The sequence below is a fragment of the Doryrhamphus excisus genome, linkage group LG13 (genome assembly GCF_037039965.1).
Source record: "Doryrhamphus excisus strain RoL-2023G ecotype Guam linkage group LG13, RoL_Dexc_Guam_v1.1, whole genome shotgun sequence".
NCBI classification, from domain to species: Eukaryota; Metazoa; Chordata; class Actinopteri; order Syngnathiformes; family Syngnathidae; genus Doryrhamphus; species Doryrhamphus excisus.
Window position 1 is genome coordinate 15,257,660 of NC_136369.1, and position 18,966 is coordinate 15,276,625.

The window sequence follows — 18,966 nt, forward strand, 5'->3', positions numbered from 1 at the left end:
AAATAGATTGATTGAACAATTGAACAGAATTACAGATATCAATCTTTGTTGTCGGTCTAAACATCCATAATGTTGATAGACATTATCATCCCCAACAAGGGAGTTAATTTATAATAAACATGTAAGTGGCTTTTTTCATAAAGATAGCTCAAAGTAATATTTTAGGTCTACTAGTTTATGATCACAGCTGAAAACGTCGTTCATTGTTATGGCACCTCCTGGCCTCTAGGGGCGGTGTGACGTCATTTGCACCTCCTTCAGTATCGCTTCCGGGTCGAATGTGAATCACCGAGCAGGGCAGCCTTGTTTTGCTAAATCCGCAACTTGAGAGGGAAAATGGGGGATAATCTTGGTTTGGACGTATCTTTCCAGGATAGCAAGGCGGCTTACATTTTGAGTAATGTGGCGGAGGTCGTCGAGCGAATTCTTACATTCGTCCCCACCAAATCGCTTCTTCAAATCGCCAGGTAAGCGATAAGTTTGCATGGTAATTAGAAAACTTGACAGACTGTAATGTTTGTTTATGCAATTCATAGCGATTATCATGTGACTGTCGCCACCAGTGATAAGTTTTAGGCTTTTTTATTATTATTATTTGAAATATGGTATTTGGTCTCAACATGAACCGTATTGCTAAAACATTTTTCAAAAATATTGCTAACGCTAACAATGTGGTGTTATCCCGTAGCGTGTGCAGGCTATGGAGCAACTGTGCCCGTAGAGTGCTGAGAACTCAGCAGCAGTTGACGTGGGTGTCAGCCTGTGGGCCCTCCGGCTCAGAGGGACACGCCCTCTGTAAGGTCCTGACGGAAGAAGTAGAGGTAAACTTGCTACACTGGTAAACAAATTAAATAAATGATACAAATAATTCTGTAACTATGTATACATATGCCTCTCTTTGTCGTAATCTCCCAGGTTTATTGTGGAATACTTAGTTGACGAATTCAACCTGTAATTGTATTCACAGAAAGTATTTCTCCTGCCCAAAAACGTTCTCGCCATGGTGGATTGTGAGGCTTTCAATGGACAATCACCCTGCTACAGACAGAATAAGGGTTTGTATTCCATATAGTATATGCTCTATATAAATCAGACAGAATTTGTGTGTTGCAAATCACTCAAATTCAACCAATCCCTTACAAACCCTCCAATCCCAGCAACTTCCCTGCACATTTTGCCCAATCGTTGCAATTTTTCTCAATCAATTTGTCCCTAAGTAGCACTCAAAATAAATCAAAACAATCAAATGTGTCCCTGCATCGCCCACCCACATTCTCACTTCCTTGTTTACGTTGACAGATGCTGATGTGTGATAATAATATCATAATTTCTCATTCACCAACAAAAATCACTGCTATAGATCACGCTCAACAATTCGTTCAATGTTCTCAAAGAAAGCAGTTGTCGACTACGTGCAATAGAGTACCGGTGTACTTTCTTGTAGTTGAATAAAGCCTATTTACTTGTACATTAATTTCTCATTCTTCAACAAATTTCCCTAATTTGATTGCACTGAGGGAAAAATCACAATAATGTATTGCAACTTTCACTTTCTTCAGAAATGTTATTGCAACAAATCTAAAAAAAAAAAAACACTGCAACTTTATTTTTGGGAAATCCCGCGCTTTTAGAGATTAAGGGGTCACAAACAACACTTATACATGGCCATCACTTCACTGTATTAATACAAATTCACAATCCAATGAAGTGGTTTTGAGAAAAATAAGCCTCAGAACATTACAAATTTTTGCTACTGGAGGCATTTTATGCTACTACATCACAAAAAAGCTTGCTTAATCCTAGCGGGGCTGAATACAATTACAATACAAATACACAATTACAATGAAAAACATTATGTGTTTGATTCACAGTTGTAGTTTATTTTGCTTCTACATGAGAAGCAATCATGTGATCAAACATTTCCTCTCCCCATTTCCCAACTTTTCCACAGCAAAGAGGAGTCGCCACAGTGAAGGCACAGTTGAGGATCTCTTCCAACTCTTCCCTCGAAATTGTGACGTCATGGGCATTGCTACACCGGGCATCGTCTGTAAGTATGCTTCCTCTTATTACCTCCATATAAGATGTTATTCTTTGTAAAACTTCACAACTATGGTAAAACTGAAGTAAGCTAAAAGGGACGGTCACTTTTTGCTAGGCCGAGTTTTTTTAAGCATAACTTTTGCATTCATGCCCAATTTACAAAAAAAACAGCTTAGATGTAACTAGTGTATGTTTCCCTGGCAAAACACGAACTGAGGTCTCCGCTGCACTAAACAGCAAAGAAGGACGTAAAATTCCTAGCTGGAATAAATAGACGCCTTCCAGGCAACTTCAGAAGAGGAATAGTCCGCTTTCCAGCAGACAGCTCGGCATTAATCCACGCCGCCGGTGCCGAGTCAGAAAGGAGGAGGGCTGGCACCTCCTTCTCCTGATAGATGACCTCGTCTGCGTCGCTCCCCTCTCACCATTTCTCTACATAATCACAACCCTGCGGAGAAGTGACTCTCCATCAGGCAGGCTCTCCTTCGCAAGGATGATGGCTTGTCAGGCTGCCGTCGTTGATCAGGCCTAATGGCGTCCCTGGCTGTTTTGCCATAACACTCATTTGGGTGATATTGCGGGTTGGGGGTGGGGTCAACGTGGGGTCGCCGTGTCTCTAATTCAATTGGAGGAAATCTGTGATTGGATTATGTATGGCAATGTATGAAGGCTGGGCTGACATGTAATAGGTTTCCTTATAGCCTAGAGTACAGGTTATTTATGCATGTTGGTTATGGACTGCTGGGTATTGTAAAACACCTCATCCAGAGAGTCGAAGCTTGGGGAGAAATGACACCCATGTGTGAAATGTTTTCTGTAATATATGAATTATCTTTCGTGTCAGCAAAATATAGAGTTGAATGAGGCAGTTTGTCACAGCCACGCCAGACGCCCTATTTGGTTACATTTGCACAGTCCGATACTAAAGCTGTGTGTTTTGCCTTTAGAAAAGGTAATAATGCTTTTGATTGTATCATAGTGTGTTTATAATGGTGCTTCTTTGCATCACACTGGCAACTGTTCTATTTCCACCCGCTCAGCACATCACATTATTGAATTCACATAGCTGCAGTTCCTCTATCAGCCACTAGGCGCTCACACTGAGAAACAATGTCTAAATAACAATACTGTTGTTAAAAATATATATTTGGAACAACTACATTTGGATAAAATATTGTGAAGAAGTCCAATTCTCTTTCAATTTACATTACAGTCAAAAAAAAAAACAATATCAATGTCTAAACTTGTATGTGTGTGTATTTGCAGTGACTCCCACTGGCTCTGGCTGCAGGCCTCCAGAGGAGCACCAGGAAGGGGAGGCCGGCTTTGCCATCATGTTCCCCAGCATGGAGGGCGTCCACATCAAACCTTTTCACTTTTGCAAGAAGACCCTCTCCCCAGCCGCTTTGAAAGAAGCAGGTGAGGGAACACATACCTATAGAATAGCAGCATTTTAATAATGCACATGAGAGTTTTCTAATCATTCAAGTAGCTGTCACTGTCAATGACTCATATATATTGCTCCTTCATTTTGTTTTTACACCCCTTAAAACAAATGACAACAGTTTCAAGAGAGAATTTATACTTGTACATATCAATTATTTATTAAAATGTGGTGGTTTTCTTTTGCCTTCAGGACTAGTAGACAACCCAGAGCTACGAGTGGTCCTCCTCTTTGTATATGAGGCATATCGATCTGGAGGGGTGCACTTCCTTAACCAAATACTGGATCCTCTCGCTAAGAGCAAAGCTCTGATCACAGGAGGACTGGTAGAAAGCGTCTTCTCTCCCACCAGATACTGGTAAGACAGAACAAGCCATAAATTAAAAAAAGAAACCTAGCAGAATGACCCCTCCCCTAATTTATGTGTGCTGTGTTGTTATATTTCCTCACATAGTGGCAAATTGGAGGGGTGTCGCAAGATCTTGTGAGAGTAAAATGTGACATTTCTCAAAGGCACCAGGCCTGGGTCAATTATAGATTAATTAATTAATCACACAATAAATGAAAATGAACTGGATAATTTTGCCGGCTTCAATATACTGTACTGCCTTGTGCATATGTGTCTGTTTTCCTTGTCTTTTGCCTCCAAATATGCAGGAAGAGGGTTCACTTGTTTCATAGAACAATGGCATGAATTGAGTGAGCCCTTTTGTCGGTCATACGATGGGTGGAGGCGGGGCCGGTCGCACATAGAGTGTAAGGTAGTAGAAATGTAATTATTCATTCATTCATTTTCTACAGCTTATCCTCACAAGGGTCGCGGGGGTGCTGGAGCCTATCCCAGCTGTCTTTGAGCGAGAGGCGGGGTACACCCTGGACTGGTGGCCAGCCAATCACAGGGCACATATAGACAAACAACCATTCACACTCACATTCATACCTATGGACAATTTGGAGTCGCCAGTGAACCTAGCATTTCAACCGGAGTACCCGGATAAAAACCGGGGAGAACATGCAAACTCCACACAGAGATGGCCAGGGGTGGAATTGAACTCGGGTCTCCGAGCTGTGAGGCATGCGTCCTAACCACTCGTCCCCCGTGCAGCCTGAAATACAATTAGTATATTGCAATATATTGTCGTATAATTTAAAATTTCACTTTTCTTAAAAGTAATGTTAAAATCCCATCTTATAGCAACATATTGAACACCACTGCTGCTTTCTATGCTATTAGCATAGAAGTGTATAAGTGTATTTCCTAAAGCGCATTCTCCCTCAACTGTGGCTACTTCTGCTGTTTTTTGTTTTTTTTTTTACATTCCCGCTACCCCTCCTCACCATAGCGGTGGTTTGACTACCCGTTCTACACACAACGTACATTAGGACTCCTCTGGGATGCCCCTTCCTGCGACCCAGATCACGGTGAAGCTCCAGGGGCTGAAAATAATTTCATCTCCAAAAGGATTGGCACTGCAAAAAAACTTTGGGAACCACTACAATAAACTTCAGCTTTACAGATGCCATGTTCCTGCCTTTTTTTCTTTTTTTTTACTGAGGTTGGGGTGCTTATGTGTTCAAGTGGATGATTAGCATTGGTACACGTCTCTTGGAGCAGAGGCCACTATTTGAGGAAATACATGTTTCTATGGATACTGTATCAGTGCCACTGACTAATGTCTGACTTATTTTTCTTATCTCTATAGCTGTAGCCAGGGTATGTGCGGCGTGGTGGGCCTGGCCCTGAGTGGCCCCAAAGTGCAGGGAGCGTCGGTGCTCCTGGACCAGGATGTCGTCAGCCCCAAAACGGCCGAAGCTACCATCCGGAGGCTGAAGGCCGCCAAGATCCCCGAGAGGAACACGCTGGGGTTCATGTTTGCGTGCGTGGGGAGAGGCATGAATTACTACAACCAGAGCAACGTGGAGGCCGACGCCTTCCGAAAGGTGTTCCCCAACGTGCCTCTCTTTGGCCTGTTTGGCAACGGTGAAATCGGTTGCGACCGCATTGTTAAAGACGACTACACGCTGTGTGACACTAACACGGACTGTCTCCAGCACGAGTACACCACAGTCATGACGCTGGTCCATCTGGGTTGACTGTTGGAGGCAAAGCTGGAAACATTCAACCGTATGCCTACTGGAAGGCATCAGAGGTAACATGTGACAACATGTGGTATCACACACACATTTAAACTGGGGTTAATATCCACCATACCCTTTAGCATCCTCCTATGATGTACTGTAGCTCTTTTGTAAAGTTTGTGTAAATTATTTGCACACATGCAGATGTTGGGTCGATTCTAAGGGTTTTTGCTTTCCCCTTGTGTGACCCAACCTATGGAAAAGGCACTTTTTCTTCATGTATGACGAATGTCAATTTTCTGCCACAAAGTCAAAGCGGCCACAATGGTACACAATATGGACATAAGTATTTGGACACCTGGCCGTTACACCTAAAGCAAGCGAAAATGGAAAAAATCTGTCACTGTCCTGGGAATTTTTTTTAGATGATTTGGACAGATGTGCGGCAAGGCGGTCTAGTGGTTAGCGGGCAGACCTCACAGCTAGGAGACCAGGGTTCAATTCCACCCTCCACCCATCTCTGTGTGGAGTTTGCATGTTCTCCCCTGTGCATGCGTGGGTTTTCTCCGGGTACTCCGGTTTCCTCCCACATTCCAAAAACATGCTAGGTTAATTGGCCACTCCAAATTGTCCATAGGTATGAATGTGAGTGTGAATGGTTGTTTGTCTATATGTGCCCTGTGATTGGCTGGCGACCAGTCCAGGGTGTACCCTGCCTCTTGCCCGAAGACAGCTGGGATAGGCTCCAGCACCCCCGCGACCCTCGTGAGGAAAAAGCGGTAGAAAATGAATGAATGAATGAATGATTTGGACAGTGTCCATTCATCCAGAAAATAATTTCTATGGTCAGATGTCAGATGTTCTTCCATACTAAACTCAAAGGAAGAGAACCATTCCCAAGTCGTAACTCTTGAATTGTCTAGAAATGCTGGAGAATTACTGAAAAATGAAGGGACCTGCCCTTGCTTAATTTAGAAATCTATCTCTTTTGTCCGTGAAACATACAAACTAAATGAGTTCTATCTTGTGGAACCAATTTAGCAATCAAACTACAAAGTTAAATCTAAAATGCTGTAGGCCTGCTCATAAATGCCTGATGGACCAGGATAAAAACCATAAAATTGGGTGGCATGTGGCTCATGTGCCAAACTTGGACCACCCCTATTTGAGACATTGGTGCTGCCCATATGTAACTACCTAATTCTGGTGAGGAAATAATAATAATAATAATAGATAAACCTCTCTGTTTTTTGGTGCATAGGTTTCTCATGAAGCCACTTTCTGTCATGTATAACTGCCTTCTATCTCGCTATGATCCTAGTCCGATAAAGCTGCAATTTACCTAATTAAGTATGTCCGTTTGTCATGTTAAAATTGAAATCAATGCCTGTCTTTTGTCACTTTGAATATTTTTTACTTTAAAATGATTATTCTTTACTGTACTTTTGGTGCAATTGTTGCGAACCAATGCAAGAGCTGTTCACTCTAACATTCTTGTATTGCTGAGGTTTGATGGAAAAGTGAAAGATGTTCTCATTTCATCTATTTTTGGATCAAACCAAGCATTGTAATCTTTTTTTTTAAAGGCAGCTCGTGTATTGGTTCTCATGAGATTGGGGTGTCCAAACTTTTCCCACAACCCCCCCATTTTTTCTGTACGCAATCCATGGTGGATAAAGTATGGACACCCCTGCCATTCCTAATGTTCTGATGTGGGCCGTCTTGATTGTTATTTTTAGACTATGCAGTGGGCCAATAAAAAACAAGATACAGGCTCCAAATGGCCCCTGCACTGCAATTTGGACACCAAATTATTAGTTTTTAGCGAATTTTCTAGACTTTAATTTTTTGGTAGTTAACTTTGGTGTGGATGCACTTTTCTACAGAATGTGCCAATATCTGTTTCAAAATTGTCCCTTAAGTAAATGAAGAGCTAAAAAAAAATACAATGATGCTTGGCTTTGAAAGTGTACAGTCGATATAATTGAGTGTGTTTTGTAGCAAGCTTCTTCCACTAACATCCTCGGCATCAGTGGGAGGAAGCATCACAGTGATTGATGTGCTCACTAACCATCGGCTGGCTAATCCCGATGAGTGACAGCCGCTTAAGCCAATTGCTGTGAAGGCAATCCCTACTCCTATAGTATCTTTTATTTTTGGAAACCATAAAAACGCTCCTGACACGGAGAGGGGCAACCTAGCGGCGGCAAAGCTAATAAAACAAATTGTTCCTCTTTGGCCTGAAATCGACTGTAAATTGAAGCTAGTCCAACGCTTTAAATACACAGCCGTGCCGAATACACGTTTTTTTTCTTTTTTTTTTACATGTCGTGACCGCAGCGATGCAAATGTCACTCGAATTATCGGCAGCTGTGTAAATTTTTATGGCGTTAGAGTGACAATTCCGCCACATTTGTTGCCGTGGTAGCAAGCACCGGATACCCAGCGCTGGCTCGTTTTCAGGACCGGGACAGCTCCTCCGCTTTTTCCACCTCCTCCTCGGCGGGAGCCCCGCTGAGCTCGCCGGGGAAACCCTCCACCGAGCCTCGGCGTCATCTCATGGCTCCGGTGGTACCGAATCGGACCAGCAGCACCACTACTTCCACTACTACTATGCCGGGCCACGATGCGTGTCGTGTTTAATGTCTCTTCCAGCACCAGGGGAGCGATCACACCGTGGCTACTCAACCCACAGCCATGTGAGTCCCACGCAGGTACGTAATAGCACCTTTTCTTCTATGTTTTTTTTTTTTAATTTAGAACACTCGCTTTTGTCAGTTCTGTAGAGATTTGCAAGCAGGAAGTGATCAAAAGTTTTGTGTCAGCATTATTGAAATTCAACTTTTATAATCGTGTGTGTTCTTAACGCCTCAGTTTAGACGTGTTACCGTCGTGTATATAAATTTAAACAACAACCTATTGTATTGTATTTGTGTATCGGAAAAAATACAACGTTATGATATAAAATGATACTCGATTTTGATTGACGTTTCTACATTAGCGCTTCATCATACCGACAGATGTTTCTCATAGTTTACTTTTCACATAGAGCTAAATGGGGTAATCAAAATATTAGAAGCAGCCCCAAGTGTGATGCACCACTGCAAACCACAATAAGGTTGTTAGGCTCAACCTGTAGTGAGCATTATCTTTGCAAGACTGATTTTGTATTGCGTTGGATCTAATAAGATGTGTTCAAGTGCACCTAACTGTGAGTGATGTGCACGACCGAAGTTACAGTACAACTGGTTCTCCCATAGGTTCAACATGAAAGCAGTGTCTTTGTGGTGAAAAGGCGAACTTCAGAAATCTGGTGATAAGCACACACACACACATCTCTCCACCCTCTCACCTGACAACATGGCTAATGCTGGGTAAGTTTATACACACACACACACACACAAACACTAGTAACATCACACTTTTTGTCTTGTCTTCACTGATTTCCACCCACAATCACCACCTTTGTTCATTACTGTGACCTGTGTCCTGGTTCTGAATGCTAAACAAACTCGGATCATGAGGTTGACCTATGAAGGCAACACTAACCAAAAGCTGAGTCAGCCTTAAATTTGTTGCAACTTGGTTATAGCTTAACCGTGTCATGCATCATATTCGAAAAGGAGTAGGAAGAAGCACACCTTATCTAACAAACACAATTTATTAACATATGACATCCAGATGAAAATATTGCATGAAATATGTATATTGTATAAAACCAGTCCAGTGACCCATCTCGGATCTATATATGAATAAGCATGCTTTCCCTGGGCTTGCGTGGGTGTACTTCAGGTACTCTGGTTTCCTCCTGTGGCCTAGAAGCACGCATGTTAGGCTAATTAATGATACCGGAGCTAATGCCGTATTATTACTTGATACTGTGACAATGTCCTGAGCAAAAAAGCTACACAAAGTCCTGTGCTTTGTTCATCCTGGTCTATTAGTCTTAGTCAGTGTTTTGTTGTCTGAGAGGGTGGGTGAGAGGCAGGGTGGACTTTCAGTATTAAAGGGCACCTTTTAATACTGCTTTTTCCACTTTTCTGACCTATAAATGTAGTTAGAATGTTGTATTGTTGCGTTAAACGATGCCAAAGTTTCAGATAATGAGGTTTGCACATTTGGAAGTGAGCCCTTAAAGACGTTTGGGATGGCTCAAAACGCTTAGTTTCAAAATGGCTTGGTAAAACTGACCTTTGTGACATCACAGAGGGGTGGACTTCCTTATATATAACTTCTCTGCCCTCCCCAAAGCACTGCTCCGCTGTTTATTTGCTAGCAATTTCTCGAAAGGGTAAGCTACATTTGTTTACAATTCCTAAAGACGCCACCATCAGGCAAAAGTGGTTATAGTTCCTGATTCCCTACCAGCAAAAGAAATGCATTTTAATTTATCAACGGCATTTCATACTGGACTGTTTACCGGACCAGTATGCAGCTGGACTAGCTAGTTACGTTACAGTAGAGTGGACGAAATCGCCGTTTATTATCAACTCTCACCGCAGCACAAACCGGAACTCTTTCTATACGTGCCTGGAGGCGTGCCGTGGATGGAATACATTAAAACAAACCGTTTTTGCGGGAACCACAAAATCCAAAGAAATACAGCGGAATAGGTGCAGATTCTGGAAGAACTTGAACGCTTTCTGTGCTGGTTATCGTGTATAGCTGCTCTATAGGAGCCCACAACTCAATACAAAGCGCTTAAAAATGAGCATAATAGGTCTCCTTCAATGCAAACCTGCCAACATGTATACATTTCTCGTACTCTATATGCAGTTTGACTCTTGAACACACTGCTCTCCATTTTGTTACATTTCCCTGGTTCAAGTTTGGAGTTCCGTTTGCTCAGTACAGATGTAGATATTATCAGTTTCTCAATAGTTTTTCAAATCGGTGGGGGAGGTGGTGTGAAAGCATTTCTGTCCGATGGGGGCATGAGAGAAAATAATTGAGAACCACTGCTCTAAGGTCCAAACTGTAAAGGTCAGTTGGTTCCATTCCTTTTGTCTGCTCCACAACTTTGTCATAGTTTAATCTCAATGTTATTAATGAGCTAATGTGTCTGGCAGGCACTAAAATAGCAAGATTTTTTCCCCCTCTAGGCTTTCCACTACAGGGCATTTTATAGGCCACTCAAAAGCTGCAAAGATCCTTGCCGTAACCACAGATCTGACATTTATCCACCTTTGCCCGGTAACAGGGCATTCCACAGTCACATCTGGTGTTACGTATAAAGTACTTTTTCAACACAAGGCGGGAGAAATTTGAAATTTCCCAACCCTTTCCCGACATGTGGAATACCCATATACACACAGAAACGTATACACACTTTATTCTGAACAGGCAGAGTTAAATTGTTTAAACTACCTGTTGAAATACATGGAAAATCTACATTGTAAAAAACATTTTTAGTTGGTAAATATGGTTGTTTATTAGAGCCCTGTATTTAGCCTGCAATTCTAAATTCAAGTGTTTCAAACTGGTATGGCAAGAAGGACAAAGTAAGAAGTCAACAACTTACCACTTCCACAAGGAATGGGAGGATAACTTGTTTTCTGTGTCAGGAACCTTTAGCATCAGAAGAGCTATTTCGCCTCTTCTTTCAGTAAAAAAAAAACATTACACAGTTTATAATCTGGAATAAATTGTATTTTTTTAAAAAATGTTACCAGTTACAACAAAATTCAACAAACAGAGCAATGTGAGTTCGCAATTCTGCATGAGTGTTGTTTGCTAAGTAGAGTTTACGCCTGTGCTGAATTGTCATCAAGAACTGTTCTGTCCTTTACTGTCTTTGCATTCTTTCATTTCCTGTTTATTTTTTTCAATTCAGAGAATAGATGCTCTGATATATTTTTGAACGATTCTTTCATGTATTCTCCATCTGAGAAGGCTTCCCTCTCCTTCCCATGTTATGTCCAGCCCAGTGTTTCCAACTTGGCCATTTTCATTGCTAAATGAAAGCATTTCTTCTTCCACGGTTGGACAAGTATAGAGTGGGGTCACTATGCGCCTCTCCTGGAGTCACCACCTTGGTGATTAGTGTGTCGCCGGCTCCGAGCACATAGCTACAACATGTTTGTTGTTATAAATCATATTGCTATGCTCTTGTTAATTACACCTACAGGACTGGAAGGGAACTGCATGTCATTATTTGTTTATTAAACAATTCAGAGTAGTTGTTTGGCCATGGCGGAGATATTTTTTCCCCCCTTCCTTTCCCTTTGTTGACATGGAACTCAGACCTCAGACTCTATTTGGAACATCCAAATGTGGCGTATTGCCTAATAAAGGGCTTCACCTGGTAAAAAAAAAAACTCCACACACACCGCACACAACTTTGAATAGTAGCATTAGGACTAGTGCTAACACAACATGTGAAGTGTTCCGGCTGACTCAGTAGGCGGTCCAGGGGGTCGCTATGGCAACAACAGAGCAACTATGTTCCTTATTACAAGCCAGAGTAGCATCCCGATGATTGCCACAATGTAAGTGCTGTTATTGTCTCGGCTCTAACCAGGTAATAACAACAGAAAGATGTTAGAGAGGAGATAGATGGGCTGAATATTGACACAAACGCTAAGACAAGCAAGGTGAGCCTTTATTTGTTTTCTGCTGCTTTTGCTCTTTCACTACACTGTAATTTGCTTGCCAATAAAGTCCCCGAGGTTCAGCAGGCACATCGTCTTCTGCCTCATCTTCACTTTCGGACGTGTAATCCATATTACTGCGTATATGATTCTGCAGCCACCGACAACTTTTCCCCAATTTCCATAGGTTTATATTAGTGGTGGGAAATGACCTTTAACCCCTCACCACAGAAACCCATGAACTGTAATTACAGTGGAACCTTGGTTAACGTCATTCATCCATTCCAGGAGGTTAGACTCTAACCAAAACATACTCTAACAGAATACATTTTTCCCATAAGAAATAACTTAATCCAAGGAATCTGTTCCAGAAAGCCAAAAATATGAACACAATTTTTTTTTTTTTTACAGTTTCACAATTATTTCTTCACATGCAGTAAACAAATCAAATCCACATAAATACATATTTATGAACATTCCCGTTTTGCCATGAGTTTTTTCTTGAATTCAATAGTGTTTCTCACCTGAAGTATCTGCTTTTCTTTTCATCACGGCTGCAAAATCACCCAAAACAGAGCCAATAAAAGTTCCAACTCCCAACATTTTGATATATGTGAGAAACCGTATTGAATTCAAGAAATAAGAAATCATGAAGGCGGTATCCGTATTGATTTCGCTATTACATCGTGTCTTTGGGAACAATCACATCTTCAATGACGGTAAAAAAGCAACCTTAAATGTAAAACTACAATCATCAATAAAATATGTTACCATTGAGCCTTGAGGTGTAACTGTGTTAGTAAACAAATAACTACAGAACTACCTCTGATGACATTATAGACGAGCGACAGATCTTCCATGTATTAGTAAGCTAATAGGCTTCTAAGAAAGACGATTTGAGATAAAAATAAGAACACAGTTGACTTGTGCCATATTATGTTGTAACCAGAAAATGGCATGGCAAAAAAAAAAAACATGGCAAAATCTTGACAGAAATTTTCTACCATAACCAAGGTTGTACTTTATTTCATTGCGGTATTCTTTATTATATCCTGTACTTACGTATTACTGTCAGATGCTAACCTGGTACATGATAAACACAGAAATTGAAGTAATTGCTGGGAGACAGAGAAGGGATGAAATAAGCTGTGCTTCTACCTGCTTCTTGTCAGACATGTTTAATTGTGCAAGTGTAAAAAAAAATGTGATGTCCTTTGTTAAAGCATGTTTAAATTCAACTAAACCAATACCATTGCAAATTTCGCAGCCGTGTTGTTAATTTAGGCTGCCTCTGTGGCAACTTTTTTTTTTTTTAACATTAAAATCACCCCCCCATCCCTCACCCTGCCCCCCCATCAGCCGTTTACTGCCATCTACCTGATGTGCCTCGTTCAGCAGCCCAACTTTACAGTCTTTATTGTCATGATTTTCATCGCATAGTAGATCTTAGTTTTATATTGCTGAGAGTAGGAGGGTGGGGATTCATGATTCATGAACAGTGTCCAATAAAAGTTTAAACAATATATTAGAGTTCACCTCAAGGCACTCTGAAGTCAGATTGATTCCAAAGTAGCAGCAGCGTAGTTTACTTTCTTTAGTTTAATGGCAATATTACATTATATAGGCTTAATCTGAAAAGCTGAAATAATACTTTTATATTTAAAAGTGCAGTCGAACCTCAAATTTTAAGGGTACAATATGGAAATTAAGTTAAATTTTGGTTAAACACAAACAAAATGTCTTCATGCATAAAGTCCCCTCAGACTTTTATCAAATCCTGTGATGCATTTATGTGCACTTCTTGCATAAGCCTAATTCCGGGCTCCGCTATGCTGATTTATTTGCAAAGAGGTCGTGAGGTCACGAGCATGCCACTTCCAAGCCACTTCCGCTCGCCATATATGAAGAATATTTTTCAGCGTCTGTGCCTCGCAGTTACTTCCATGACCTTCTGTTTTTGGTTGGTGAAATCCCTGGAGGAACTTTTGTCTCTCGTAATGACCTTTCCTACCTGGCGCTCAATATTACAGTCCGCTATTTAATTTTATCTGCCTTCCCCGGGGGGATTCGACTCCCCTGAATATCACTTCTTTTTTTTTCTTTTTTTTTTCCTGCCTATGTGCATGTGTGTTACTGTGGTCGTGGGCAAGCTTGTTAGTGTGTACATGTAATAATGTCTAGCAATTACCAGCCTCCTTTTTGGAGGACAACGTCAGGGGGTCTCAGAAAGGTCATGATGTGTGTGTGTGTGTGTGTGTGTGTGTAACCAGTGCCAAACACTGTGATAACAGCGCTATGCAAGGTTAAGTTCATATTGTCTCTTTAATTTGTTCCCTCATGGTCAATGTTGGTTTGAATTATTGTTTCATTGTTCCTAAATGTGAAGCTTTTCTCCAGACACATTTAATATCATAGCACCTTCACCATCCCAATTAAGTCTGCTCTTTTCTTCCAGCAAGACATTTACCTTCATTCAATTATGCAACACTTTAAAGTCTATTAAGGAGACACATACAATCCATAGAATAACAAAAAACCCAACTACAATACATGCTACAAATAATAAAAATACAAAACAAACATGTGACAAATGCTAATAATAAAAATATTATAATAATAACTTTTAATATAGTATACTGACCCCTCACATCCTTTTTCAAATCTTCTGTATGCTATGTCCATATTTTTATTTATTGGAGAGTTACCTGCCAGCAGATTTTTATTCATTCATTCATTCATTTTCTACCACTTTTTCCTCACAAGAGCCGCGGGGGTGCTGGAGCCTATCCCAGCTGTCTTCAGGCGAGAGGCGGGGTACACCCTGGACTGGTCACCAGCCAATCACAGGGCACATATAGACAAACAACCATTCACACTCACATTCATACCTATGGACAATTTGGAGTCGCCAATTAACCTAGCATGTTTTTGGAATGTGGGAGGAAACCGGAGTACCTGGAGAAAACCCATGCATGCAAACTCCACACAGAGATGGTGGAATCGAACCCTGGTCCTCCTAGCTGTCAGGTCTGCGCGCAAACCACTCGACCGCCGTGCCGCGGTCATTTTTAAAAAATAATTGAAGGGGACCACTTTTCTGACCTGTTAATGTACTTAGAATGTTATATTCTCATGTTAAACGATGCCGAAGTTTCATTTTAATGAGTATTTGTGTATTTGTAAGTGAGCCCTAAAAGAAGTTTGGGATGGTTCAAAACGCTTGGTTTCAGAGGGCGTTGCAAAACTGTTCCTTTGTGATGTCACAGAGGGTTGGACTTCCGTATGGAGACCCACCAGTTGAGAACCACTGGGGTAGAACATGTTATGGTTATGTTCTAAAATGTGTGTTTTAAGCCAATATATTTAAATAGTGTGTTTTCATCAAACATGTCACAGCTAGGAGACCCAAGTTCGATTCCACAAAAGTGAAATTTAAAATTATATGACAATATATTGCAATATACTAATTATATTTCAGGCTGCACGGCCATTGAGTGGTTAGCACGCAGGCCTCACAGCTTGGAGACCCGAGTTCAATTCCACTCCAGGCCATCTCTGTGTGGAGTTTGCATGTTCTCCCCGTGCATGCGTGGGTTTTCTCCGGGTACTCCGGTTTCCTCCCACATTCCAAAAACATGCTAGGTTAATTGGCGACTCCAAATTGTCCATAGGTATGAATGTGAGTGTGAATGGTTGTTTGTCTATATGTGCCCTGTGATTGGCTGGCGACCTCTCGCCCGAAGACGACTGGGATAGGCTCCAGCACCCCTGTGACCCTCGTGAGGATAAGCGGTAGAAAATGAATGAATGAATGAATGAATGTTACAAAAGCAGGCTGTCTCACTACTAAACACTAAGTGACTGTGATGACCTTGAAGAGTCGGCATCCTTTTGTTTTCAATGAAAAACCTTTTATTATTGCTGCACATGTTTTAATACCCTGCTTGCGCGTGTACGCATGTCAGTCCTGCATGTGTGTGTCCTTTCCTAAAGGTGCGTCTGTCTGTCTGTCAGATTGGCGTGTCTCTCTTCTGAATGTTTCAGGTCACTCAGTGCACACTGTCATGACAATTTGAATCCCTCCTCGGAAAGGAGGAAAGATGGGGAGAAAATAATGGATTGGAGAAAATGTAGTGCAAATGGGAGAACTGTTTACATAAATTCTATTTTTCCTATACTGTATTTAATAATATACATATATGTAATTATAGAATCTAAAATATGTTTGTCACATTCAAGGCCCAAGGAAATCTTTAAAAGGCTGACTTCAACAGAATGTGAATCTTTATGGCTCCTCATCATCACCGCTCCTCTGCCATCCATCTTTCCTCTTTCCAGTCTGTCCCTCCCTCCTGTTCATTTATTACCTCCACTTCTCACATGCAGCAATCCTTCCTTTCTGTTTCGGCACAATTTGCCCTCTTTTACTGCTCACAGCTCTCCCTGTCTTTTTTTGTGTGTTTGTTGTCCCCCCCTGAGCTTGTTGCATAACCCCTGACATACCCCCTCTCTCCATCTTTAGTCCCCCGCCCCTCGCCTGACTTCCTTTGACGTTTAAAGGCGAGTGGGGATCCAATCATCTGACAAAGGGAGAGGCAATGACGTCATGACAGACTTGATACACCAGCATCTGCTCTGGTCTAAAAATATACACACACAAACACATGCATACACTGACACACACACACACACACACACACACTCAAGCGTAGAGACACACAGAGTCAGTCTGCGGCCGCGCTCTGCTTTTGTTCCACCTCCGTGCTCGACTGAGGCGGCCCAGCTTCATGAGTGGGGCTTGTGGGCTGCTTGGCCTACAAGGGTGTTTGCCTATTATGGTATGTATGGTGGTGTGTGTATATGTATGAGATGGATCCGCAATGCATGTATCCGTGCTGCAAAGATCATTCTTGTGTACTCTAGATAGATCTCTAGATCTGTAGAATACACTCTAAGGATAGGAATCATAGTTGATTAGGTCATGAATCAAGAATACCGTCCATTTTGTTACATTGATTGTAGATATCACAGGGCACATATAGACAAACAACCATTCACACTCACATTCATACCTATGGATAATTTGGAGTCGCCAATTAACCTAGCATGTTTTTGGAATGTGGGAGGAAACCGGAGTACCCGGAGAAAACCCACGCATGCACGGGGAGAACATGCAAACTCCACACAGAAATGGCCCGGGGTGGAATTGAACTCGGGTCGCCGAGCTGTGAGGCCTGCGTGCTAACCACTCAATGGCCGTGCAGCCTGAAATATAATTAGAATATTGCAATATATTGTCGTATAATTTTAAATTTCACTTGTGTGGAATCGAACTTGGGTCTCCTAGCTGTGACATGTTTAATGAAAACAAGCTATTTAAATATATTGGGCTAAAACACACATTTTAGAACATCACCATAACATGTTCTACCCCAGCGGTTCTCAACTGGTGGGTCTCCATAAGGAAGTCCAACCCTCTGTGACATCACAAAGGAACAGTTTTGCAACGCCCTCTGAAACCAAGCGTTTTGAACCATCCCTAACTTCTTTGGACTGGTCGCCAGCCAATCACAGGGCACATATAGACAAACAACCATTCACACTCACATTCATACCTATGGACAATTTGGAGTGGCCAATTAACCTAGCATGTTTTTGGAATGTGGGAGGAAACCGGAGTACTCGGAGAAAACCCACGCATGCACGGGGAGAACATGCGATAGCCGAGTGTGGAATTTAACTCGGGTCTCCTAGCTGTGAGGCCTGTGCACTAACCACTTGAACGCCGTGCGACAATTTGGGTCGCTGCTTATCACTGAGGGATGATGGTGGGTCCGGCAGCCAAACCAGCCAAGATCCACTGGTCTGTATGACAGGAGCATTCGGCTGTTTTGAAAGAGCGGCCATCAAAGATCCTCTGTATGATCAATTAAATCAATTAAAATAAATATATCATTGTAGCTATTTTTTATTGCCATCTAACAGTGCTAATACGTCCTACAGGACAGTAATGTGTATTCCAGTGCTTTAAAGTAGTGGTCACAAATGTATGCGAGTGCTGCACTTCCAGCAAGACACGCCCCAGTTATTACGGTCCCTCCGAGCGAGGCAACGTCGGACCGCCGTCTTTCTCTGGTGGTGCTAAACTGTGTGAGCGTTCACTTGTTTCACGGACGGTGCAGAGTGGGTGTTGTGTGCGAGACCCTCAGTGACCCTGTGTTGATGCCCCGAGGACACCGCAGTGAATAAGAATGTGTTCTTCATGTTGCCCGGCTGAATAATTAAAGTCTTTTTCATCTGTGCTGCCTTTTGTGCTAGCAAGACATTGCTCGCTTTGTCTTGGCGGTGTCTTTCATGTACGCTCATTGGACACTTCATTAGGCACCTAAACAATCTACTCAGAGCCGTAACAATATGTTTGTTATTGTGATTGTAGTTTTCAATTGGTCCATTGTTGAATTTGTCACTCCTTCAAACCATCAATTAGTTTATCAGTTATTTAGTCAGTTGTTCAGTGTTTGCGTTTAGTTTAGCTAGTTTAGCCCCTCTACCCGCTCACACGCAATATTTAAATTATTTAAATTATTTGTGCAATTTACTGTTTTATTACTGTTACATTATGTTGTTTATATTCAGTGTCATCTATTTATTCTCTTTATTCATTCATTCATTTTCTACCGCTTTTTCCTCACGAGGGTCACGGGGGGTGCTGGAGCCTATCCCAGCTGTCTTCGGGCGAGAGGCGGGGTACACCCTGGACTGGTCCCCAGCCAATCACAGGGCACATATAGACAAACAACCATTCACACT

The 18,966-nt window shown here is 41.8% G+C and overlaps 2 protein-coding genes across 2 annotated transcripts in view; both read left to right on the top strand.

The window, feature by feature from the left end:
• The first annotated feature begins 239 nt into the window (after positions 1–239).
• Positions 240–7,800, top strand: fbxo22 (F-box protein 22). The gene is made up of 7 exons (XM_058089158.2): positions 240–467; positions 689–821; positions 968–1,055; positions 1,952–2,050; positions 3,310–3,462; positions 3,680–3,845; positions 5,191–7,800. The coding sequence occupies exons 1-7, from the start codon at positions 337–339 to the stop codon at positions 5,579–5,581; spliced, it is 1,161 nt and encodes a 386-aa protein (XP_057945141.2). The 5' UTR covers positions 240–336; the 3' UTR covers positions 5,582–7,800.
• A 155-nt stretch (positions 7,801–7,955) lies between these two features.
• LOC131139489 (transmembrane protein 266-like) overlaps positions 7,956–18,966 on the top strand; it is a 39,346-nt gene continuing 28,335 nt past the window's right edge. The window contains exons 1-2 of the mRNA XM_058089156.2: positions 7,956–8,280; positions 8,827–8,940. Of these exons, the coding sequence (XP_057945139.2) occupies positions 8,927–8,940 (14 nt within the window). The 5' untranslated portion in view covers positions 7,956–8,280; positions 8,827–8,926. The remainder of the gene's footprint in view (positions 8,281–8,826; positions 8,941–18,966) is intronic.